Raw genomic sequence first — 23,126 nt, forward strand, 5'->3', positions numbered from 1 at the left:
CTCTCTCTTTCAGGGTTCTCATAGATAATATGATTGCTCCATAGTTATCCTAATTTATTTTGTTTTATATTTTTATTTGCATGGTTTCACTTCCTGCTCTGCCTTTTTTCCAAATGATGTATATAGAAGGTGTTATTTATATTTTCCCCTTGCTAGGATAAACTGTGCATGCAGACACCACAGGTCCTTATTTTTATTTGGTAGCTTTGAACACAGAGTAACATCCTTCCTCTGCTCTTTATCAATTTGCTACTCTCCAATTAGAATAATGGAAAATATTATTATCCTTCAAAGTCATTTATAAATATGAATTTAGCTAGACATTGTATAAAAATTTCCTTGATGCATTCTGAAGAGATTAATGGCAATAAAGTATGAAGTATGTATTTGAATACAGTGCTTGTCCTCAAAGTTTTTACAACCAATTTAGGGACAGGAGGAACAAGTACAGAAAGGAATTTAAAAAATAACAGCATCAGCTAGCTAACACATGACTCAAAACGAGTGGCTGTTGCAAAGAAAGTAATTAATCTTTTTTTTTGGTTGATTGTGGGGTTTGAACTCTGGGCCTGGGCGCTGTTCCTGCGCTCTTCACCTCAAAGCGAGCGCTCTACCACTTGAAGCACAGCGCCACTCCAGTTTTTGAATGGTTTATTGGAGATAAGAGTCTCACGGACTTTCCTGCTTGATCCTCGGATCTCAGCCTCCTGAGTAGCGTGAATCACCAGCGCCCGGCAGAAAGTAATTAATAAAACCAAAATTGGGAAATGAACCCTAAGATATGTATTCAAATGTTTTTCTTTCTTTCATGCGATTGTTTCTAACACATTTATAAGATTATGTCTTTGTTGCTTTGTATATCCCTCCCCCACAGTATAACCCTCTTTTCACTGTATTTGATGACGGTATAATTTGTGGAGGGGAAAAACAAATCGTTTCAATAGGGATACAGGTGGACCCATTGCAACAATGAGATGTACAAGTCGTTATGTCGAAAACAACTTTACAACTTTGGTGCAGGGGTTGAGAGAGGGGGACAGGGAGGATTGGGAGGGGCGGGGGAGGATGGGAAGGGGAAACAAAGGAGAAGGCTACAATGCTTGATAAGAAATGTACTCATTATATTGCCCATGTAATTATAACCCCTCTGTACAGTATTTTCACAATAAAAAACAAAAACAAAATTTACCAACGATGCAGAAGGTTAAAGGTTGGTATGATGGTAACATTGTCTTTGAGGAAGTACATATTTATATTGTATAAATTTATACTCTCTGAATATGGCAGTACACAGGGGTTCTTGTGTTCTGTATTACTGTCTGCATTAAACTACTTATATTTAAATTTAGGGACAACACAATTTGTTAGAATGGTATTTGCTGCCATTTTAATTCAGATTTATCCCAGTATTAGAATGGTAAGTTTATTGACAATTTTTGATGAACAAATAAAAATCTCAGTTGCAGTTGGGCACTGGTGGCTCATGCCTGTAATCCTAGCTTCTCTAGAGGCTGAAGTCTGAGGATAGCAGTTCAAAACCAGCTAAGCAGGAAAGTCCATGAGACCCTTATCTCCAATTAACCACCAGAAAATCAGAAATGGTGCTGTGGCGCAAGTGGTAGAGTGCTTGCCTTGAGCTGAACTTCTCAGGGACAATGCCCAGGCCCAGAATTCAAGCCCCATAACTGACCAAAACACAAACAAACAAACAAAAAAACAGTCACTTGTTTTTCTAAATTTTCTGTTAACATTCTTGTATTATGTATACATTTTATTGTGTTTATAGATTATCATGTTGTTGGCCTCTTTTCTCTCGGTAGGTGCATTAATGGAGAAACACAAGTCAATAAATCATGTCCTTTTGTAATTATTACCACGGTCAACAATGTGAAGGTGGCAAGGGTAATTCGAATAGATCACTGATGGTCTTTGTGTAGGTTAAGTGGGTTAGTTTTATATTGCAGTGCTGTTTGAGATGTCAGCTCCCAACACGATCAGTAGTCTGTGCCAGCACGTAAATCAACTCCTTGTGTTCTTCAACAAGAACATCTTGCTATGGAAGGGAAAAAAGTAAATTCAATTAAATATTGTACTTAGTTTTACATGTGATTTACTTCTTGGCTCAAGTTCTTTGCCTTACGGCTGACCAGTAAGTAATATTACACAATTGATTGCGGATCCATGAAGCTAGCACATGTTGTTCCATACCATGTTTACTGAATATTTGATTTTCTCATTCTCTCCTTTCTCTCTAGAATGTATAACAGAAAATGTGTACATATATGTAGGTATTATATACATACTTATGTATATATCTACTTTGTTAACTTTGTGATTTCAGAAAGGATCTAGGAAAAAGGACACAACTCTGTCATTCACATTATTTGAGACGTAATGTTCTCCTACAGTCTCCAAAATATCTATCCTTACTTTATGAACAAAAGTGCCTTAAAAAAGACTTGTTTTTAGGACTTAAGATTCCATTTCAATATATATATATATATTATATATACTATCAGGTAAGATATGAGTTAATTCAGAGAATGTGTTATCTTCAGCAAATTATCACCAATAGTACTTCCTGGATACTTGCTGACTACCTTAATCGACAGCATAGATAATCCAGAAGGTATGGTAGCTGCCCTGAATTCAAGGAGCTAGATATGTGAAAACAAGTATAAGAAAGTGTTATGTTCACTCAAACTTATTTATAGGCTATGCTAAGAGTTCCTAAAAGTAAAATGAATGCTACAGGTCAGAAGAGTTTGGGGAAAGCCAAGACTCTTAATTGTGTTAACCTAAGATTTTATTTTAAAAACACATCAATTCAACTTCTATTAAAAAAATAGATACCACAACTTTCATATATAGTAAGAGTGAATAGTAGGCTAAATCTTTACTTTTCTGAGTGTATTATAATCTCACTGATAATGTGGTAATTAAGTAGATACCAGGGGTCTGGTAAACCTGTAATCTCTGTTATCTAAAGAATTGATTTAGGAAGGACTGAAATTTGAAGCCAGTGGTGGTAAGGAGTTAGTAAAACTACATCTCAACCAACCGTCCTGGAAAGAAGTCACGCCTGACAGGCAAACATAGGAGGTATGAGACCTGAGGGCCACCATAAGTCAAAATGTGAGCCTTATCTGAAAAATAATGGAAACAAAACAAAAAAGTGGCTGGAGGTGTGTCTCAGGTATTAGAGCCCCTCCCTACTTAGGAAGTAAAAGGCTCTGAGTTCAAATCCCAGGAATGACTCCCTCCCCACCACACACGCACACACACACACACACACACACACACACACACACACACTACCCACAGACCTAACCTAATGGGACTATAACACCCACAAATATATTTTTTACTTCTTTTTTTAAATTAATATTGTAAAGATGTTGTACGAAGGGGTTACAGTTACATGTATAAGGTAATTAGTGCATTTTTGTCAGCATTGTTATCCTCTCCTTTGTTGTACTCCCACGATCCCTTCCCTCCCTCACTCTTCTCCCTGCAACCCAAAGTTGTAAAGTTCATTTCCAATATAGTGTCTGGTGGGCATCATTGTTGCAATCGGTGATCCTGTGTCCTTTTCTCAGCATTTTTCTTTATTGTTGTTTTTAATGAATTCTGTGACTTTTTTTGTTTCCTTTGTATGCTCTTCCCCCTGTTTTCACTGTACTTGATTTTGGTACCCTGCATCTTGTACATACATTTGTCTAATTTAGGAGGGAAAGGGGAACCTCAAATAATTTTTAACATAATGCCAAAAAGCATCACTCAGATCAGTAAGAACATCTAAAAATATTTTAGTCCTGCTATTATTCTTACTTTGTATCTGTTCATCTTGTCATACATGAGGGTATTTCTAATCTGTGTCCCTATATCAAGACGATCAAGAACTTCTATCTTTCCATGTCACTATGGTACCATGAAGAACCACGAAAACAATGATGCATACCTCTTCACAAACACAGATGCTCAACAATGCTGAATAATAATAATAGTGTCATAATTTTGAAAATTGCTTTGAATTCCTTTCCCTTTGATTACTTGTTTCTTTTCAACTCTTTTTCTGACTACAGGGATATCTGTGTTTTTAATATTTAATCAGCTTCAGTCTTCTTTCTGTCACTGTTGTAAAGTGCACATAACTTTCCTCAGAACATTTCAGCTTTTATCGTTTTTAATTTTTCCTCCCAGATACAGATTACATCAGCCACCTTACTAACAATCTTTCTTTTGAGGGATACGATTCTAAATCCATTCCAAGCTTTCCATCTTATATCATCTTTACTGCAGGTAAATATCTATATTTAAGTGAAAAATCCAAAAGTTTATAACAGAAGCACTGCCTTCTACAAGTTCTTCCTCACATTTTAGTTAGGAAAAAACTTCTGTTATTTTAGAAATTGAGTTTTAAAATAGAAACAAGACAAGAGAGGAAAATGTAGGCCTGTAGTCTTGAAAAGGCACAAAGAAATAGATAATTCCAGGTTCTAAAGGTTTGATATCCAATAAAGAAAAGTAATTATATTTATTGCCTGAAGCTTTTGTTTGTTCTTTGGCAAAGTTTTACATTTATGTTCTCTGATCAGATATATGTTTTTAATTGTGGCAATCTATAAAAAGAAGATCATTTAGTGAAACACAGTGTGGTAAATTTAAACAGATAATATATTTGGAAAAATAATTAAGTTGAAAATTGCTTATGTTGGGAAAGTATGCATTTTCTCTAAAAATGGCAACAGAACGAGATATTACTCTCCTTGTATTTCAAAGTTAAACATAACAGTTTTTTAACCTTAGACTCATATTTCAAAACCATATATTCCTACTATTGTTAAATATCTTATATTTTACCTTTTTCGTTATTGTTGCTAAGAAAAAAAAAGTTGAAAATTATCCAGGTGCTAGTGACTCATGCCTATAATCCTAGCTACTCATGAAACTGAGATGTGAGGATCTTGGTTTGAAGCAAGCCTGGGTAGAAAAGCTGATGTGACTCTTATCTCCAATAAACTACTCAGAAAAAGCCAGAAGTGGTGCTATGGATGAAGTGGCCGAGCAAAAAGAAGCTCAGTGACTGCACTCAGGCCCTGAACTGACGTCTCTGGGAAGGCAAAAAAAAAAAAAAGGGTTGAAAATTGTGTGCAATTGTGTGCTTCCCATTTTAACTCAGAGCTGTTTGCCAGAAGCCTGAAGTTTTAGGGCAGAAAATTGTCATTTAACTACTATGTAATATAATTCTCTTCTTTGTTTCAACTCACTTAAGTTTCTATAAAAGTTATTTTTTAAAAAAAGAAGCACAAGTGATTAAAATAAATATACTGTAAATCGAGTACTTTTTAAATAACAGAAATCTAAAAATAGCATAAAACTTATTAAATACTAAGTAAAAAAAAAGTTGTAGTACATTGTAATGTCATCTTTTTGAATTTTTCATCATATACCAAACTTTATTCTCATAACAACCCAGATTACACACAAAATTATTATTTTGTGAGAAATAAGATAGTCCCAGGAAATATAAGGAGTTTCCAATATATCTGAAATGTATATTGTGCAAAGTTAATTTTATAGTATTTTTGTTTTGGAATACTTTGGGAATAAAGAATAAAATGTTAGTAAACTACTCATGTAAGATGTAGCCACGGGGCTCAACATTATCCCTGAATATGTAACCTAAAGTTGGAAGGAGGTTAAGGGGTTTACCAGAGGTCTGAGGCCAGGTTATTAAGTTTAATATAGATAATAAATAAGCACAAGAAGTCAAGGTCATGTAGTGGACCAAATCTTGGCAAAATATCAAAATTGACAAATAATTGTCTGAGATGAAGTTGAAGACAGAGACATGTAGAAGTCTGGCAGTAGGGTAATATAAATATAAATTTCCTCAACTTACTTTTTTCAGTTTGTTAATATTTTTGCTAGTTTATTTGCCTGCTTTCCCAGGACACAATCTTTACTCCCTTGCTCTGTTTTCACAAGCCACTTCTTCATCTTAGAAGGTCATTGTGATTTTCAAGTTTATTTTTCAAGGACAGTTACCCCTCCCAGCTTGATGTTATCCATGAACTTAAGGAGTAAGAGCTCTACTTAATCATCCCAGTCACTGATAAAGATATAGTAATGGACTAGGACAGATTCTGAAACATTGCTCAGTATCCACCCCCATCGCTCAGAGCAGCGTGGACCGACTAATAACTACTCTTAGAGTGTGACCTTCCAAGTAGTTGCACACCCATGCTTTAATAGCAGCATCTCAACTCTGCTTTGCTGCTCCCTAATTATTGTCGTATGAGACTGAATTAAAAGCCTGACTGAAATAAAGATCTTATATCTATTGCTTTCCTTGCAACCACAGGGTCTGTCACTCTGTCACAGAAGGAATTAGATTAGTCTGATCTAATTTGTTCTACATAAGGAGACATTTTTTTAATCCCTCCCAAGATCTTCCATGTGTTTGCAAATTGAGAATTGGTCAATTGAAGGAGTACATGACAGGCTTTGTGCTTCAAAATTTTTCATGAAATATTTTGTACAAACAAGACTCCAACAAGCCAGAAGTATTAAGTGGATTATGACTTTTATTTTTAAGTATTAAGATGGATATACAGCCATACATTTCCTCCTCAATTTCTGTGACACTTCACAGAAATAATATGAATAGCCTCAGTGTTCATTTATTTGCTATTTTATTCCCCTCACACATCTTACAAGAAGGGTGTAGAGACTGAGCTCTATCTTCATATAATAATGGGCCAAAATTATAAAGCAAACATTACAGAAGGTCACAGGATTTTAAAATATCTCAACCAATGAGAATTATGACTATGTCAACTCCTCTGGGGTAACTGACTTAATAAACTAAAAAAATAAACTTCTATGTATTTTATGTTAATTTAAGGAAAATCTGTCATGATAATTATGCCCTCAAACACTTAACATTTTAAAGGATAGTTAACTAGAAACTATTACAAGAAACCTAAAAGATGACTGTATTTTATAACATTCTTAAGTTTAAACATATTTTTATGTATTTTATAACAATTACTGGAAAATTCTTCATGACAATTATGCAAAAATACACAACATTCTAAAAGCTAGTTACCTTGAAGCTCTATTATGAAGAGTCTAAAAGATGACTGTATTTTGTCATTTTTAATCTTAAAGCAGACAAATATTTCCATATGTGTGTGTCAGGTAAATTAAATAGGCAAATTTAGTTAGGTAGCCAATAAAGAGAACACTACATGGTATTCAGGCAGGAAGAGGAGTTTTTTGTTTGTGTGTGTTTTGTTGTTGTTGTTGTTATTCTTGTTTTGTACCTAACTGCTTGCCTCAGCCTGAGTTTAAAGAGGGAAGGGGCAGACAGAAGTGTGGCTAGGTGAGGGAAGTGGGGCCACACCAGATGCAGATGTGACCTCAAGGCCTGAGGTGGGGGAGTACATGACCAGGACAGCAAAAGGTATGTCCTTGGAGGAGAGGAAGGTGACTGCCCAGGTGACTGCCAGTTACCTAGAGGACACAGTTACTGGACAGAGATTTAGCCAAGAGGAGGGAGGAATCTGCCTTGATTTCCCAGGGCAGACATTACAGTGTGTATCTAAATTTCACCAAATTACTGGAATAATATTTGCTCAACCTAGGATGGCTCACAACTATAATCTTAACTCTTCACGAGGCAGAAATCCAGATGATCACATTTCAAAGTTAGCTTCAGCAGAGAAGTTTGGAAAGATTCCATTTCAAAATAACCAGCCAAAAGCTGGGCTGTCATTGGTTCAAGAGGGAAGAGCTTCAGTAGAACAAAAAATCTGATCAGGTTTGGAGACTTAGTTCAAACCACAGTACCTGACAATAAAGAAATGTACTCATTATCTTGCCCATGTAATTGTAACTCCTCTGTACAGTATTTTCACAATAAAAAAATAAAGAAAGAGTAGAAAAATAATAAGTTAATTAGTAAATTTTAAGTTGTCTAAGAAACAAAAACATCGCAGATGTTTTCCCCTCAGACTATCAATCAATTCTGGACCCTGAAAATACATAGGAAAACCAATCAGAAAAGATTTTCTGTAATAATAAGTAATAACCATTATAAATTAATAGATAAAACTATGAATACCTGAATGAAAAATTTAATACAGTATATTGATATTGATAACTAATGTGAAAAAAATGAAGCTGATAAACTTCAGGAGTAAAAGAATAGAACTTTAAATGGTCAATAGAAAAGGCTTCACTGCGCAAAATATGTAGAAGGTAAGACTATAAATTATTTGTTTAAAGCTGGGCATCGGTGGCTCACACTTGTAATCACAGCTACACAGGAGGCTGAGATCTGAGGATCGCGGTTCAAAGCCAGTCTGGGCAGGAAAGTCCGTGAGACTCTAATCTCCAATAAACCACCAGAAAGCTGAAAGTGGCATTGTGGCTTAAGTAGTAGAGCTGAAGAGCTGAAGGACAGCATCCAGGCCCAGAGTTCAACTAAAAATAAAAATAAATAGTTTATTGGAGAAGACTAGTTTTAGGCCATGATATATTAAGAAATAAAAAATGCTGTTTTATTGTCATTTAATTAATATGGCTTGACACTGTGACCTCAAATACTTAGTTGATGAGGAAGAAATGATAGTATCATTGTATGTATGTATGCATGTATATCATAATTTTTCATGACAGTATTATTTTGGATAGCCTAACATACAAGTGTTGCAGTAAAATAAAATTAACCTGTTATAAACTTATACAGGTAATCTTTAACTGGTAAAAAAAATTTTATCTAAGAAAATTTACATTTTAAAACTGTAGTAGAACTGATTAGAAAAGCATCTCCACAAACAACTATCTAATTTTAACAATTACATTTGAATGGGTTTGTGAAGGGAAGATTTTTCTATGGGTCAGTATGCACACAGTCATTTAGGCTCCCACTGGGTAAGTACAAACTTATTGAGATATAGCAAAGTGATGGAATATTTAAGTTAACTATTGGCATTCCAAAATGTTAGCTCATTCATCCTTCATACTACTAAAATTTATATGAAATAACCAAGTAAGTAACTTGAAATAATTATGCCTCATATATTGGAAGAAAGGGAACACATTTGTCTTATTTAGAACTGCTTAAATTCTAAAGCTTAATGAACTGGAAAATCGTTCATCATGGTTGCCAAATGCATGCTATCCTGGTTCAGCTACTCTACTTTCCTTAAAAATTAAGCATACAAAGTTACAATTGGCACCTGGACAAAAGAAAATCTATAATGTAGGGCACTTTTCAAGGTGTGTCAATTTTAAAGGCTTAAAAACAGTGTAATTTTATGGAAAGTGAATGGTCTTATCCTCTTTACAATTTCAGTGTCTGATTGAATCAACTCAAGCATTCAATCCATCATATTCTAGGTAAGGCCAGTGGTACCACGACTGAATTGTCAGGTTAACCTTCTGTGGATGTCATTGGCATAATGCATTTTTTCAAATCATAATAAAGGACATTGACATAAGGGGTAGTTTGGAGTTTAGTGGAAAAAGGAATAAAGAAAGTCTCAGATGATATCCTGGTAGATCCTAGGGAGAAGGGGACCTGAGTGCCAATTCAGTAATTGACAAAGGAGAGAGAAATAATGACCTTCAGTAACAGAACAAATGAGACAATGTGTTAGGTTGTGGTTGACATAGACTAACTTGTTCTCACACTATAAATTAGAGACAAAGAGAAAGAGGTTAATACTAATAGGATGATGGTTGATTAGTCAACTGACAGAGAAGAAAAATCTAGCTTCTAAATTAATATCATCATTTTTTTCCAGAATAAGAAAATGTTCGTGGGCTCTATGTCAAACACCATCGCATGGAATTAAAACAAAATGAAATTATTGTTTAGATAAAAGATTTTCTGAGATTGACATATTTCTAGACAAGGTTTCACTTCCCAACTAAGTCCAGGTGGACTTATATGCAAACAATTATCAATGCCATCATTACAAAATGTATATGTAAAAAAATTAAAAAGACAAAGACTAAATTTTCTACTGCCAAAGAGTCATCATAAGACAAAACTAGAATGAGTCAAAGTGGGCAATATTTGACACTACTTAAGAATGCCATATTTAAATAAAAAAGCTTGGATACTTGATCTAGTTCTGAATACACTATTACTTTTTGATTGTTAAATGCAGAATAAATTTTAATTGAGTTTACCCTTATTTGATGTAATAGATTGATATCATGGGCTGATAAAAGTTTTATTTTTTTTAAACAGCTCTGGAAAGTTTTATTAAGGAAAAACTGTGCACTCTTTATTTTCTCTAGCTTGTTCTGGCATGCTTCTAATGATATCAGAATCACCTGGATCAATGATAGCCAGTGTGCATACTCTGTAGTATTTTCCACATGCTGTACCCAGTTCAATATTATTGCCACTGTAGTGATGGACACCAGTTTTTGCCAACATGGCATAGTATTCTATTTCAGATTTCCTCAAGGCTGGGCAGTTGTTGGCGAGGATGACCAATTTCCCTTTGCCCTGTCTGATCATCTTCAGCATCTGCTTGTACCCCAGCATGTACTTTCCACTTTTCATAACAAGTTGAAGTCTGGAGTTGATTGACTCCAGGGGCTTTTTCGTCTTCTTGGCGACCACCATCTTCCTGCCTTAGGTGCGGGAGGTCTCCAACCGAACACAGCAGACAAGATGGCCGGGTGGAGAGAAAGGTAAAAGGTTTATTTTATTTTAATTTTTTTTAATTTTTTTTTAGTTGTGGGTCCTGAACTCAGGACCTAGGTGCTGTCCCTGGTCTCTTCAGTTCAAGGCTGAAGCAAGCACACCACCACCTGAGCCACATGACATTTCTGATTTTCTGGTGGTTAATTAGAGGTTAGAGTCTCTCAGACCTTCCCGCCCAGGCTGGCTTTGAACTGCAATCCTCAAATCTCTGCCTCCTGAGTAGCACCTGTGTGAGCCACTAGTGCTTGGCAAAAGTTTATTTCTATTTTGATATAAATATGAAAATCTCCCTTAAACTTATGTATAGAGAGTTTAGTAATCAGTTATAAGCTTTATTCTTGATGGCAATGACTTAAATACAGGATTCATCTCTTTAGAGATTTGGAAGTAGTCACAAGGAGGAAGTGGCCCACTGAGGACATGTCTTTGGATATTACATAGGTAGTCTGCTTTATTCGTTTAATTTTTTATTGTACTTCCTATTAGTCATGAGTGGAGAAAACTCTGACATATGTTTCATGTCACCATGACCCAGAAAGAGTGTAGCTAAGGCTATGAACTAAATCTGTGAAACCATGAGCTAAATAAGTGGTTGTCATTCTACAAGTTGGATGTTAAATATTTTGATAGAGATATGAAAAGTCTGACTAACAGACTGACAGCAAACACTGCTTACTGTCCATTTGGCAGAAACATTTTGTGAGTGACAATGTTTCTTGTTACCCTAGCAAATCTATTTTAGATGCAACAATGTAAACGTATCCCAAAGATGAAAATATTTCACCACTTCATTAACTAGTTAAGACTAATAGTTTTGCATTATTTAGTAATGTACATAATATTTTTATTGTGAAAATACCATACAGAGGGGTTACAGTTACATGAGCAAGGTAATGACTACATTTCTTATCAAGCATTGTTGCCTCCTCCTTTGTTTCCCCTTACCATCCCTTCCCATCACTCCCCGCCACGCCAAAGTTGTAAAGTTCGTTTTTCGACATAATGTCTTGTACATCTCATTGTTGCAATGGGTCCACCTGTATCCCTATTTAAACAATTTGTTTTTTCCCTTCTCCTTCACAAATTATACCAACATCAAATGCAGTGAAAGCAGGGGTTGTACCGTGGGGGAGGAACATACAAAGCAACAAAGAAATCATCTTATAAATGTGCTAGAAACAATAGCAAGAAAGAAAAAACGTTTGAGTCTTTATCTTGGGGCTCATTTTGCCTAACACCAACTTATCTGACTGTTTCTGCTTGTCTCAGACATATACTAGTTATTGCAAATAAGGAAAACCATGGGACCTATGTATCTTTGGGTCTGGCTTACTTCACTTAATATAATTTTTTCCAAGTTCTTAATACTGTACAAATAACATGCTAAGAAAGAAAAATCTACCTCATGCAGACACATAAGAATGAGTGTTCTTTGCTATTCCATCAGTGGTAGTTTTAGAGATGTAGACATGTTGAAATATGTATTTTTTAGATAATGATGCAGGCAAACAAGGTATTGTAAATGTTTCCTGTGGTGTAATGAACTGAAAAATAATTCATCGTGATTCCTGAGTATGTGTTTTTCCTGGTTTACTTATTCTACCTTCTGGACATGAAAGTCTTAGTGTCAAACACATTATTATCATTTACAGTTAATCCTATGGACATTACATGTGTTTCACTTGTTTAGTTTTCCTTGGAGGAGATAGATAATAGTAGAGAATAAGGGGGCAGGTTGCACCTTTTGCAGTTATCTTAATATAGCGATCTCTAAGAAATATCCAAATATGGAAAAAAATCCAACAGATTTTATTAAATGAATTAGCCTATTACAAAATTTGAAATAGTTATGTCTTATGTATTATCATTCCACTTAGAAATGTACACAACTAATCTACTTGACCTAATCTAAAGCTTTGTAATACACATGATCACAGGCCCATAATTTATATAGTTTGTAATTCCAATATTAAAATGGGGTCATATATAAACTAAGTGCATATGGAAATAATAGGTATAGATTTTGATTAAAATATTTTAACTAGCTTCCTACAAAATTAGAAAAATTCTATTCAACCAAGAGATTATGAAAAATTATTTTAAAAAATCAGTTATCCATCTGTCTCCATTGAGAAAATATATTATTGAACCTTACAGTTTACTTAAATGTCTCAGGAAGAGAGACTTCAAAAGAAAATTGAAAATTATATAGGTGTTTATATTAATAGATTACTTCATTGAATGTTGTAACATACCTAACTTCCATTCTGTTGATTGGCTGTGGGATGCTAATACGCTATTCCATGATAGTCCCATCTATTCAGCCAGTTCTCTTGACTTTTGTGAAACTCTGATGAATTCATGAATTAATTGTACATGATTTGTACTTAATCTGGATTAAAATGTACACCCAATCTAGACTGAAATTTTTATATGTCTTCAGAAATATACAGTAATTTACTTTTCAAGAAACTTATCTACAAGCTGCTGCTATCCACAGAACCATACTGAGTTGTAGTAATCATTATGTAGTAATACGTTTGTTGATTTATGATCTTTATTTCCCATGGAACTTTAGTTGTTTTCATGTGATTTTTCCATAAGTCTTCAAACTTAGAAAAAAAAAACCCAAATTTCCACAACTAAGTTTATTTTATTATGTGTGGGAAAATAAAATTAAAATTAAATTAAATTAAATTAAAATTCCAAGGTCTTCGAAGATACGTACACAAAATTATCTCTATTCAAATGATTGTGTATAGCTTCAGTGCATGGCAACAAGTGATTTGACTAGATTATTACCACCTAACTACAACATTTGACTACATTTATCTTTTATTATAAATATTTTATTAAATATTTTCATATGTACTATTTACAGCACAGAGATAAAATAAAGATATCATAGGCCAAGCATGTAATTATAAAACTAATATGCCTCATTGATAATGAAATAAAGACAAATAACTTCCATCAATCTTTTATTGCGGAGGCACAGGAACCACGTATCTTCACCACTTCTCTTGGAATACCTAAATTTTAAGACTGAAATAGTTTTATGTCTTAAGTTTTCTCATTTTGGCCCTTCATGAATCATGAGTACTGAAGTACTGGTGTTTTTCATTGAAATGAGCTCTACATTATGACCAGAGTAAATAACTACTCAAAGCAAAACAAATAACCAAAAATAACAAATAAAATCTATCATAATATGAACATTCGTATTTATATATACATATCTACATTTATATATACATATGATTAGAAAAAAATCTTAGGGGCTGGGAAGGTGGCTCAGTGGTAGAGCACTTGCCTTGCATGCATGAGGCCCTGGATTCGATTCCTCAGCACCACATAAGAAAAAAAGCCGGAAGTGGTGCTGTGGTTCAAGTGGTAGAGCACTAGCCTTGAGCTGAAGAGCTGAGGGACAGTGCCCAGGCCCAGAGTTCAGGCCAATGACCGGACCCCCCCACAAAAAAAGAAAATAGAAAAAAATCTTAGGCTCCACTGGTAAACTCTGATTAATATAGCAACTTTGCTTAGCATCTGATATAATACACTGACACTGTACTTAACAACTCATACAATTTTTCACATCTTTTCTCTAAAAATTCATTTTTTGTAAAATGGAACTTCTGAACAAGCAGAAATAGAATCTCTCCTCACTTGTAGAGGGCATTTAATCTGAGAAAATTAGTATATCTCTGCACTTTGTAAAATAAATGGGTTTATATGAAATAGTATTATGTTCAAGACTCAAATATATGTCTGAGACAAGCAGATATGATCAGATAAGTTGCTGTTAGGCTAAATGAACCCCAAGATAAAGATTCAATTTTTTTTTTCTTGTAATTGTTTCTAACATATTTATAAGATGATTTCTTTATTGCTTTGTATGTCCTTCCCCCACAGTATAACCCCTGTTTTCACTGTATTTAATGTTGGTATAATTTGTGGAGGGGAAAGGAAAAAAACAAAATGTTTAAATAGGGATACAGGTGGACCCATTGCAACAATGAGATGTGCAAGATGTTATGTCAAAAAATGAGCTTTACAACTTTTTTTTGGGGTGGGAGAGATGGGAAGGGATGGGAGGGGGAAACAAAGGAAGACACAACAATGCTTGATAAGAAATGTTCTCATTACCTTGCCCATGTAATTGTAACCCTTCTGTACAGTATTTTCACAATTAAAAAAAAAAGACTCAACGATGATAAACTTTTTCTTTCATCTGTTTAAGTATCCCCACTATCAGGAAGAACTGTGTAAACCCCAAGTTTTCATTGTGACAGACAAACTGTTTTTGGTTTTAGAGTGTCACAAGTCCCTTTTATGGCCTTCAATTACTGACTAACAACAAACTAGAAGCTTGATCAGGCTTCACACACTATATTTGTCCTTTAGGACCACATGTTATAATTTTATAAATTACTCATTACGCATGATCATTTCTTCTTTGGCAAATATATGTCGTCTCTATGTCAGTACTCATAAGTTTGTTTCTGAGTTATGTGACCTAGGTATTTGGAGAAAAAATTGGTAACTCAGGACTGTGGTAATCATCTTTACACAAAACTGCCTTTCAGACCTAGGAAGTCTGGGGTAGTTGTTTTGCACAGTCCTGCCGATTGTTGAATATGCTGGAGAAGGTATCATTAGACTGCATAGGAGTAAGGAATAGTCAGTTTCGGTGAATCTAGGTACTTCAGAGTCGGTTCAGGAGCTGCTACTAACTCGTTAGTGGAGTTTGTGCAAGGTTACTGAGAAATATTCACCTCAGTTTCCTTATCTGTACTGGGGGGAGTGGTTGATGATCTTTATTGCCCCCTTGAGCTTTAAAATTATAGACCTACAGGAATCTGTCAAGAAAACTACCCTTGTATTATCCTTTCAAAACTAGCAGAGATGCCAGAAACCAGCAGGGGCTCCCAGCAGTTAGAGGAAACAGTAAATGATTAGTCACTTCCTCTGTTTATGATGCTGAGCCTGCTCAGCCCAGTTCTATGGAAAACACAGCTGCATCTAAGGATTCATGGTTTATAGGGGGGTCAGGAAGGGGAAGTTTTGGCCATAATTTGCAGTGATACCCTAAGAGAGGAAGTGGGAAGATAAATCCATCCTGTACCCTCCAAAATAAAATTAGTCTCCAGTAGCGGTTTCTATGTTGTGTCTCTATTATATGTTTTAATAAAGCTAGTTAATGTCACTATATTAATGTAAACTAAAGCATTTTTTAATGTTCTGTTTCCTATAGGATATGATCTTATTTTGTTCTATCTTCATTTTTTTCTCCTCTCAGTGGAGGGGCCTGTACTCTGGGCCTGGGCATTGCCCCTAGCTCTTCAGCTCAAGGCTAGTGCTCTACCTCTTGAGCCACAGCACCAACTCTGGGCACTGCCCCTCAACTCTTCAGCTCAAGGTTAGTGTTGTACTACTTGAGCCATAGCACCACTTCCAGCTTTTTCTGCTTATGTGGTGCTGAGGAATCAAACCCAGGGCCTCATGCATGCAAGGCAAGCATTCTACCACTGAGCTTCCTTTCAAGCCTCCTATCCTCAATTCTTAATACATGATTCATTTATACCATAAATATACACAGATGATATTGATACCATATATATTAATGAATTAGTATTACATGTTTCCTAAATTTATATACATTACATTCATCCAAAATTATTATTACAATTTAGAATTATTTTCTGTTCTATCTTGACAAGAATTTGAAAGAGTCATATAGTTAAGTGTTGATAATATTTTAAGCCTAGGATTTTTTTTTCACTTCTGTTATTTGGATGTTCCCATTAGTGAAAAATTTGTTTGACGAGAAATGTTACAATTTTGAAATTTCTTTTCTTATTTTAATAATTCCAAGTACTCACCAAACTGTAGGTTATATTTCTGCTAAATTCTTAATGACATTGCTTTTTGTATTTGCATTTTTAAGATTTAGAATGAGTTTATTTTTAATATAACAGAATTGAAATAGGGAGAAGTAGAAAAGAGAGAAATAGTTCCTGTTCCCCATACAAGAAATGGGAATTAAAGACTCCAATGTTTTGGGTTTTTTTCTGTCGGTCGTGAGGCTTGGGTGCTGTCCCTCAGCTCTTCAGCTCAAAGTGAGCGCTCTACTGCTTGAGCCACAGCACAACTTGTGGTTTTCTGAGTGGTTTATTGGAGATAAGAGTTTCGTGTCCAGGGCTGGCTTTGAACCGCGATCCTCAGATCTCAGCCTCCTAAGGAGCTAGGATTACAGGTGTGAGCCACTGGTGCCCAGCAAGACTCTAATGTTTTAACAAACATTTTATATTATCAATATACTAGTTTTCAAAATACAGCAGTGTACTTTTTAATGTGTTGAAGTAGCTTACAAGCTTTCTGTGCTAGGTTCTTGTGACGCATGTACCCAGACTGAAGGTCCCTAACCTAGCCTAAGCCAAAGTTGTTTACAAATAGTCCCTAGTAAGCAAGAAGAAGATTCCAACTTTATAGCAGCACTTAATTTCCTACAGAACAGTCCCAGAGAAGAACACCGCAAGTAATCCAACTTTAATACTCTATTCCATTTTGAGATTGTTAGGATTATATGTTTGAGTCAAGCAGAAAAGGTCAGATAAGTTGATGTTAGGGAAATGAACCCTAAGATATGTATTCAAATGTTTTTTTTTCTCTTTCATGCGATTGTTTTTAACACATTTATAAGGTGATTTCTTTGTTGCTTTGTATGTCCCTCCCCCATGGTATAACCCCTGCTTTCACTGTATTTGATGTTGTTATAATTTGTGGAGGGGAAGGGAAAAAAATCGTTTAAATAGGGATATAGGTGGAACCATTGCAACAATGAGACATACAAGTCGTATGTCGAAAATAAACTTTACAACTTTGGTGGTGGGGGGGGAAGGTTGAGTGGGGGGTCCAGGGGGACGATGTGATGGGAAGGGGAAACAAAGGAGGAGGCTACAATGCTTGATAAGAAATGTACTCATTATCTTGCCCATGTAATTGTAACCCCTCTGTACAATATTTTCACAATAAAAAAAACATAAATAACTTAGGTTTGATAGAAGGAAGATTTTATTTGAAAGATGAATTTGTATGGTCATTCAAAAGCAAAGCTCTGCCCACTTGTAAAAGATTTAAAGATCACTTATTTGTGTACTATGGTCACATGATGTATTTTAGCATTGGGAAAAGGTTTTAGATTTGGGGAAGCCATTGTGTTGTATATCTTGGAACAAAAATGAAAATTCAACAGATTTTTTGATTATCCTCTCCCTTTATAGAGGTGAGAATTTAGTGAAAACAGTAACACAGAAAAATATCAAATATTCTTTCAAAGCTCTTTTGTAATAACAATTGTAATGGCTAGTGGTAATATCCTTATTCAATACATTAGCATAAGCGTCTTGGATGTCCAGATGTGATTATTGTACACAAATCAGAAACATTTGATTTTATTAGATGAGGTTCCCTGAAAATGTCACACAAGTATTTTATAGTATTTAAAATAGGCCTGTTTTATCATTTAAATACAGAATTGAACATAAAACTAGGGGGTTGAAATTTAGATCCAGACTGAGTTTTGATACGTTAGAAAGGATCTAGGTATTCATGATGAAAATTTCAAGATCAAACATTTGTTCATTATGGAATCCACTTGTAAAGACTGAAATTGACTAATCTGATATGAGCTATGCCGTAGATGTGATTATAATTTCACAACCTGATACATGATATTCTGATACTTGCTGTCATTTCTACTCTATAGTATCTTCAGAGTCAGCTCATCTTGTATTCAAATAAGTTGATATTTATGCAGATAATCATTCACATATTAACATTTAGAAGGATAACAGAGATGAAATATACCTTCTAATGAGATCAGGTCAGGTTTTAATGCCAAATTAGTTCACATCCGTTCAAAATTATAAATTATTTTTTATTAAAAAAACTTGCAGATTCAGATATTTTTGTTTTATAAAAATGGGAAGGCTTTGGATATAACATTGGGTCTATTCTCAGTGTCTCTTGCACTCTCCTTTCATTTTGCTCATATTGCATTCCAGCTAACAGCTCAGCCCTAAATTTTGAATGTCAGAAGGTAGTAGGCATCTTTCTGTTGGTGACTGTAGCTAGGCAATGACACAGAGAAGAGAGGGTTGGCAAGGTTGCAGTTGCCTACCAGTGCCAAGACACAAGCTCTGTGAACATGAGAGCCTTGATAACAGCAGCAAAACCAGCAGCAGTGGCAGCAGCCTCATAGTTATGACCTTGAAAGTAGCAGTGCTGGAGAAACTCCCGAATCCTAACTCCTCCAACTTCTCCAATGGCTTTGGAAGCAGGCAGTTAATAAACATTGCCCTGCTGAATTCCAAAAGTGACTTTTGTTAGCTTTTCTCAATACTGAATGAAGTAAAATATGTTAAGAGTACTTTGAGAAATCCAGCTCTACAAATCATTATTTCCAAAGTTTATGTATTTCATGACAATTTAATTGTATTGCAGTTTGTTTGAATCCTAAGCCAAAACACCATTCCTCATCCAAGAAAGGGCACAGGCAGCATAAGTAGAAACAGATTTCTTATTTTGCTTACAATTCATTAGACTTTAACTTACTTTTATTTGTGGATCATGCTGTGGGAAACAAATGTGATCATTATCAGTAACATATAAAACCTGCTTAATACAAGGCTTTTTTTTCTTTCCAAGCACTTTTCTTTCCTACAATTTTCTCTCCTGTCTATACAATTGCATTCTCCCAGTTAGCTTTATGGATACAGTAAACATATATCTCATTGATAATGATAATGACAGCTTTAAATTTCCCACACACATGTAGTAATTTATGTTGAAGCAGTGTGAAGCAGTATCTTATTCTTCATTTAGTGGAATATCTTCATGTTATACTATTAGGTCCAGGGACTTACTCATATTTTTAATTTTTTTTATTGTGAAAATACTGTACAGAGAAGTTACCATTACATGGGCAAGGTAATGAGTACATTTCTTATCAAGCATTGTTGCTGCCTCCTTCTTTGTTTCCCCTTCCCATCCCTTCCCATCCTCTCCCCCTCGCCAAAGTTGTAAAGTTAGTTTTCAACATAACAACTTGTCCATCTCATTTTTGCTTTGAATAGAGAATAGATACTTAAATATTTGGAGAAAGTTACATATTGTTGAAGCATGGCAAAATTCTTTCATCCAAGCAACGTGAATTATACCAACCATAAGGACAGATTTTCATTTTCTGCATCTGTAGAAGAAGATCCAGCCTGAATTTCACCCATAATGAACACTGAACTTAAGGGTCTAGAAGGAGTTAATAGCTTTAAAAAGTTTTAAAATATAGAACACAGGGAATAAAGCAAATGGTAGAGGGTTACATTTGTTAGAATTGGAGAGAATGTAAGACATTAAACTATGCTGTCTTTCAATTCCTACTCCTCTCTGCCCAAGGCAGAATCACTGCTCTGAAAATATATTTGAAAGGAAAAATTGTGAGTGTAGAGATATTAGTGTAAGCCGGGTGCCAGTGGCTCACGCCTGTAATCCTAGCTACTCAGGAGGCTGAGATCTGAAGATCACGGTTCAAAGCCAGCCCAGGACAGTCTGTGAGACTCTTATCTGCAATAAACCACTGGAAAACTGGAAGTGGTGCTGTGGCTCAATTGTTAGAGCGCTTGACTTGCTTGATCTGTAAGAGCTGAAGGACAGCACCCAAGCCCAGAGTTCAAGCCCCACGACCAACAACAACAACAAAAGAAATATTAATGGAATAGCAAGTACATTCTGAAAATTCAATAAGTACCAAATATGTTCATTTCCATTTTAATTACTGTATTATTTTCATCTTGCAACACTTTTAAGTCAGGTCTTACCTATTGGTGGGAAAAGTATAAAAATGTAAGAAAATGCTTCTTAATGAATGTTGTGGGAAAGTTGATATTTTTCCTCCCATGGAAGATTAATACAAAATGAAAGAGGAAAATATGTATATATTAAAATTAAAACAATTTTTAAATAATATTTTTTTTCATTTTAATATGTAAGTCTAAATATGTCTCAAACATTTCAATGGTTATTTCCTCCTAAAAGAGAAGAGCCAAGGAACTAATATGTAATTCATTTAATAAAGTAGTAATAAAGAGAAGTAAAATTGTGTTAAATGGATTACAAAGAGCTTTGAAAACCCAAAGCTCCCCATTATAAACTGACATTACCATTTGAAGTGTTTTTATTTTGATTTGTTTACTGCAGGAAATTTGAACTCAGTACCTTGCTTATGGTAGGCAGGGCCTCTACCACTTCAGCTCTACTCCATTAATATTTTTTTGCACAGCTAATGCCATATGAAAATAAGTTGTGCATAAGCTCTGAAGTTTGTATTTTAAGTATGTATTTATTTTTATCAAGTAGTTGTATAAAATGGTTTTAATTCCAGAAGTCAGGTTGTAAGTACAATGCAAACCATTGTCACCTCTTCCATTGTTCTTTTTTTTTTTTATTGTGAAAATACTGTACAGAGGGGTTACAATTACATGGGCAAGATAATGAGTACATTTCTTATCAAGCATTGTAGCCTCCTCCTTTGTTTCCCCTTCCTATCCCTTCCCATTCTCTCCCTGCCCCCCAACCCAATCCTCCCCTCTCTCCCTCTCCTGCCCTCTCCCCCCCCCCCCCCTGCACCACACCAAAGTTGTAAAGTTCGTTTTCGACATAACGATTTGTACATGTCATTGTTGCAACGGGTCCACCTGTATCCCTATTTAAACGATTTGTTTTCCCTTTCCCCTCCACAAATTATACCGACCTCAAATACAGTGAAAGCAGGTGTTACACTGTGGGGGAGGGACATACAAAGCAACAAAGAAATCATCTTATAAATGTGTTAGAAACAATCGCATGAAAGAAAAAAAAACATTTGAATACATATCCATTGTTCTTGCCATCTTTCTCCATCTCACTCCTACTCCCAAGTTAAATGGATTAATTATCCCACATTGTACATGGAATATAATGACTCCATTTGTCATAGTTCCACACATAGAAATCTCATGGACTTTTCCTGTAAGGGATACCTTTGAACTGAGATCTTTATATTTCAGCATCCTGGTTAGCTAAGATTACAGATGGAAGCCACCAATGCCAGCCTAGAAACAGCAAGTAGAGGAAGAGCATATAGGTACTAAATTGTATAAGACAGAATAGCTGAGTCTGATGCAATAGGGTAATACTGACTCATATTTGCAAGGGTAACAATTTTACTGGTGATGAATGGATGGTTGTGGAGGAATGAAATATGGGTATGAGAATTCCTAAAGCAGCATATTTCTTGTGATACATATATTTATTTTTTTTGTTTTATGTATACTGTTTTATTAAATTTTTGCAACTTGTAAGTGCATTTCATTTTTTTTCTCATTTTATTTTATTTTTATTTTTTCTTGTGAACATACTATACAAAGGGGTTACAATTACATGGGCAGGATAATGCATACATTTCTTATCAAGCATTGCAGCCTCCTCCTTTGTTTACCCTTCACATCCCTTCCCAGCCTTCCCCCTCACTCCCCCACCCAATCCTCCCCCGCTTCCACCAACGTTGTAAAGCTCATTTTCAACATGACAACTTGTACTTCTCATTGTTGCAACAGGTCCACCTGTATCCTTAAACGACTTGTTTTTCCCCATCTCCTCCACAAGTTATACTGACATCAAATATAGTGAAAGCAGGGGTTATACTGTGGGGGAGGGACATACAAAGCAACAAAAAGATAATCTTATAAATGTGTTAGAAACAACTGCATGAAAGAAAAAAACATTAAAATACATATCTGAGGGTTCATTTTCCTAACATCACATTATCTGACCTTTTCCTCTTGACTCATAAATATACTAGATATTGCAAATAAGGGAAACCATGGGACCTATGTTTCTTTGGGCCTGGCTTACTTCACTTAATATAATTTTTTTCCAAGTTTTTCCATTTCCTAACAAATGGGGCAATGTCATTCTTTCTGATGGAGGCATAGAATTCCATTGTGTATATATACCACATTTTCTTGATCCATTCATCTACTGAGAGGCATCTGGGTTGGTTCCACATCTTAGCTATGGTAAATAATGCTGCAATAAACATATAGTAGAAACCCTAGGTCTCCTTGGCTCAGGCCGAAATTTTCTGAATACAGACCCGGAAACACAACAAATCAAAGAAAGATTGGACAAATGGGATTGCATGAAGTTGCAGAGCTTCTGCATGGCAAAGGACATAGCTAGTAAGATCAATAGAAAGCCCACAGATTGGGAGAAGATCTTCACTAGCCATACAACAGACAAGGGTCTCATATCTAAAATATACTTGGAACTCAAAAAATTAAATATTCCAACG

The 23,126-nt window shown here is 35.1% G+C and overlaps 1 protein-coding gene across 1 annotated transcript; it reads right to left on the minus strand.

Moving 5' to 3' along the window:
• Positions 1–10,268: 10,268 nt before the first annotated feature.
• On the minus strand, positions 10,269–10,695 carry LOC122110808 (60S ribosomal protein L30-like). The gene has a single exon (XM_042683510.1). The coding sequence runs from the start codon at positions 10,652–10,654 to the stop codon at positions 10,286–10,288; it is 369 nt and encodes a 122-aa protein (XP_042539444.1). The 5' UTR covers positions 10,655–10,695; the 3' UTR covers positions 10,269–10,285.
• Between the last annotated feature and the right edge of the window lie 12,431 nt (positions 10,696–23,126).

Source organism: Dipodomys spectabilis, unplaced genomic scaffold, assembly GCF_019054845.1.
Source record: "Dipodomys spectabilis isolate Male_0828 unplaced genomic scaffold, ASM1905484v1 ptg000081l, whole genome shotgun sequence".
Taxonomy (NCBI): Eukaryota; Metazoa; Chordata; class Mammalia; order Rodentia; family Heteromyidae; genus Dipodomys; species Dipodomys spectabilis.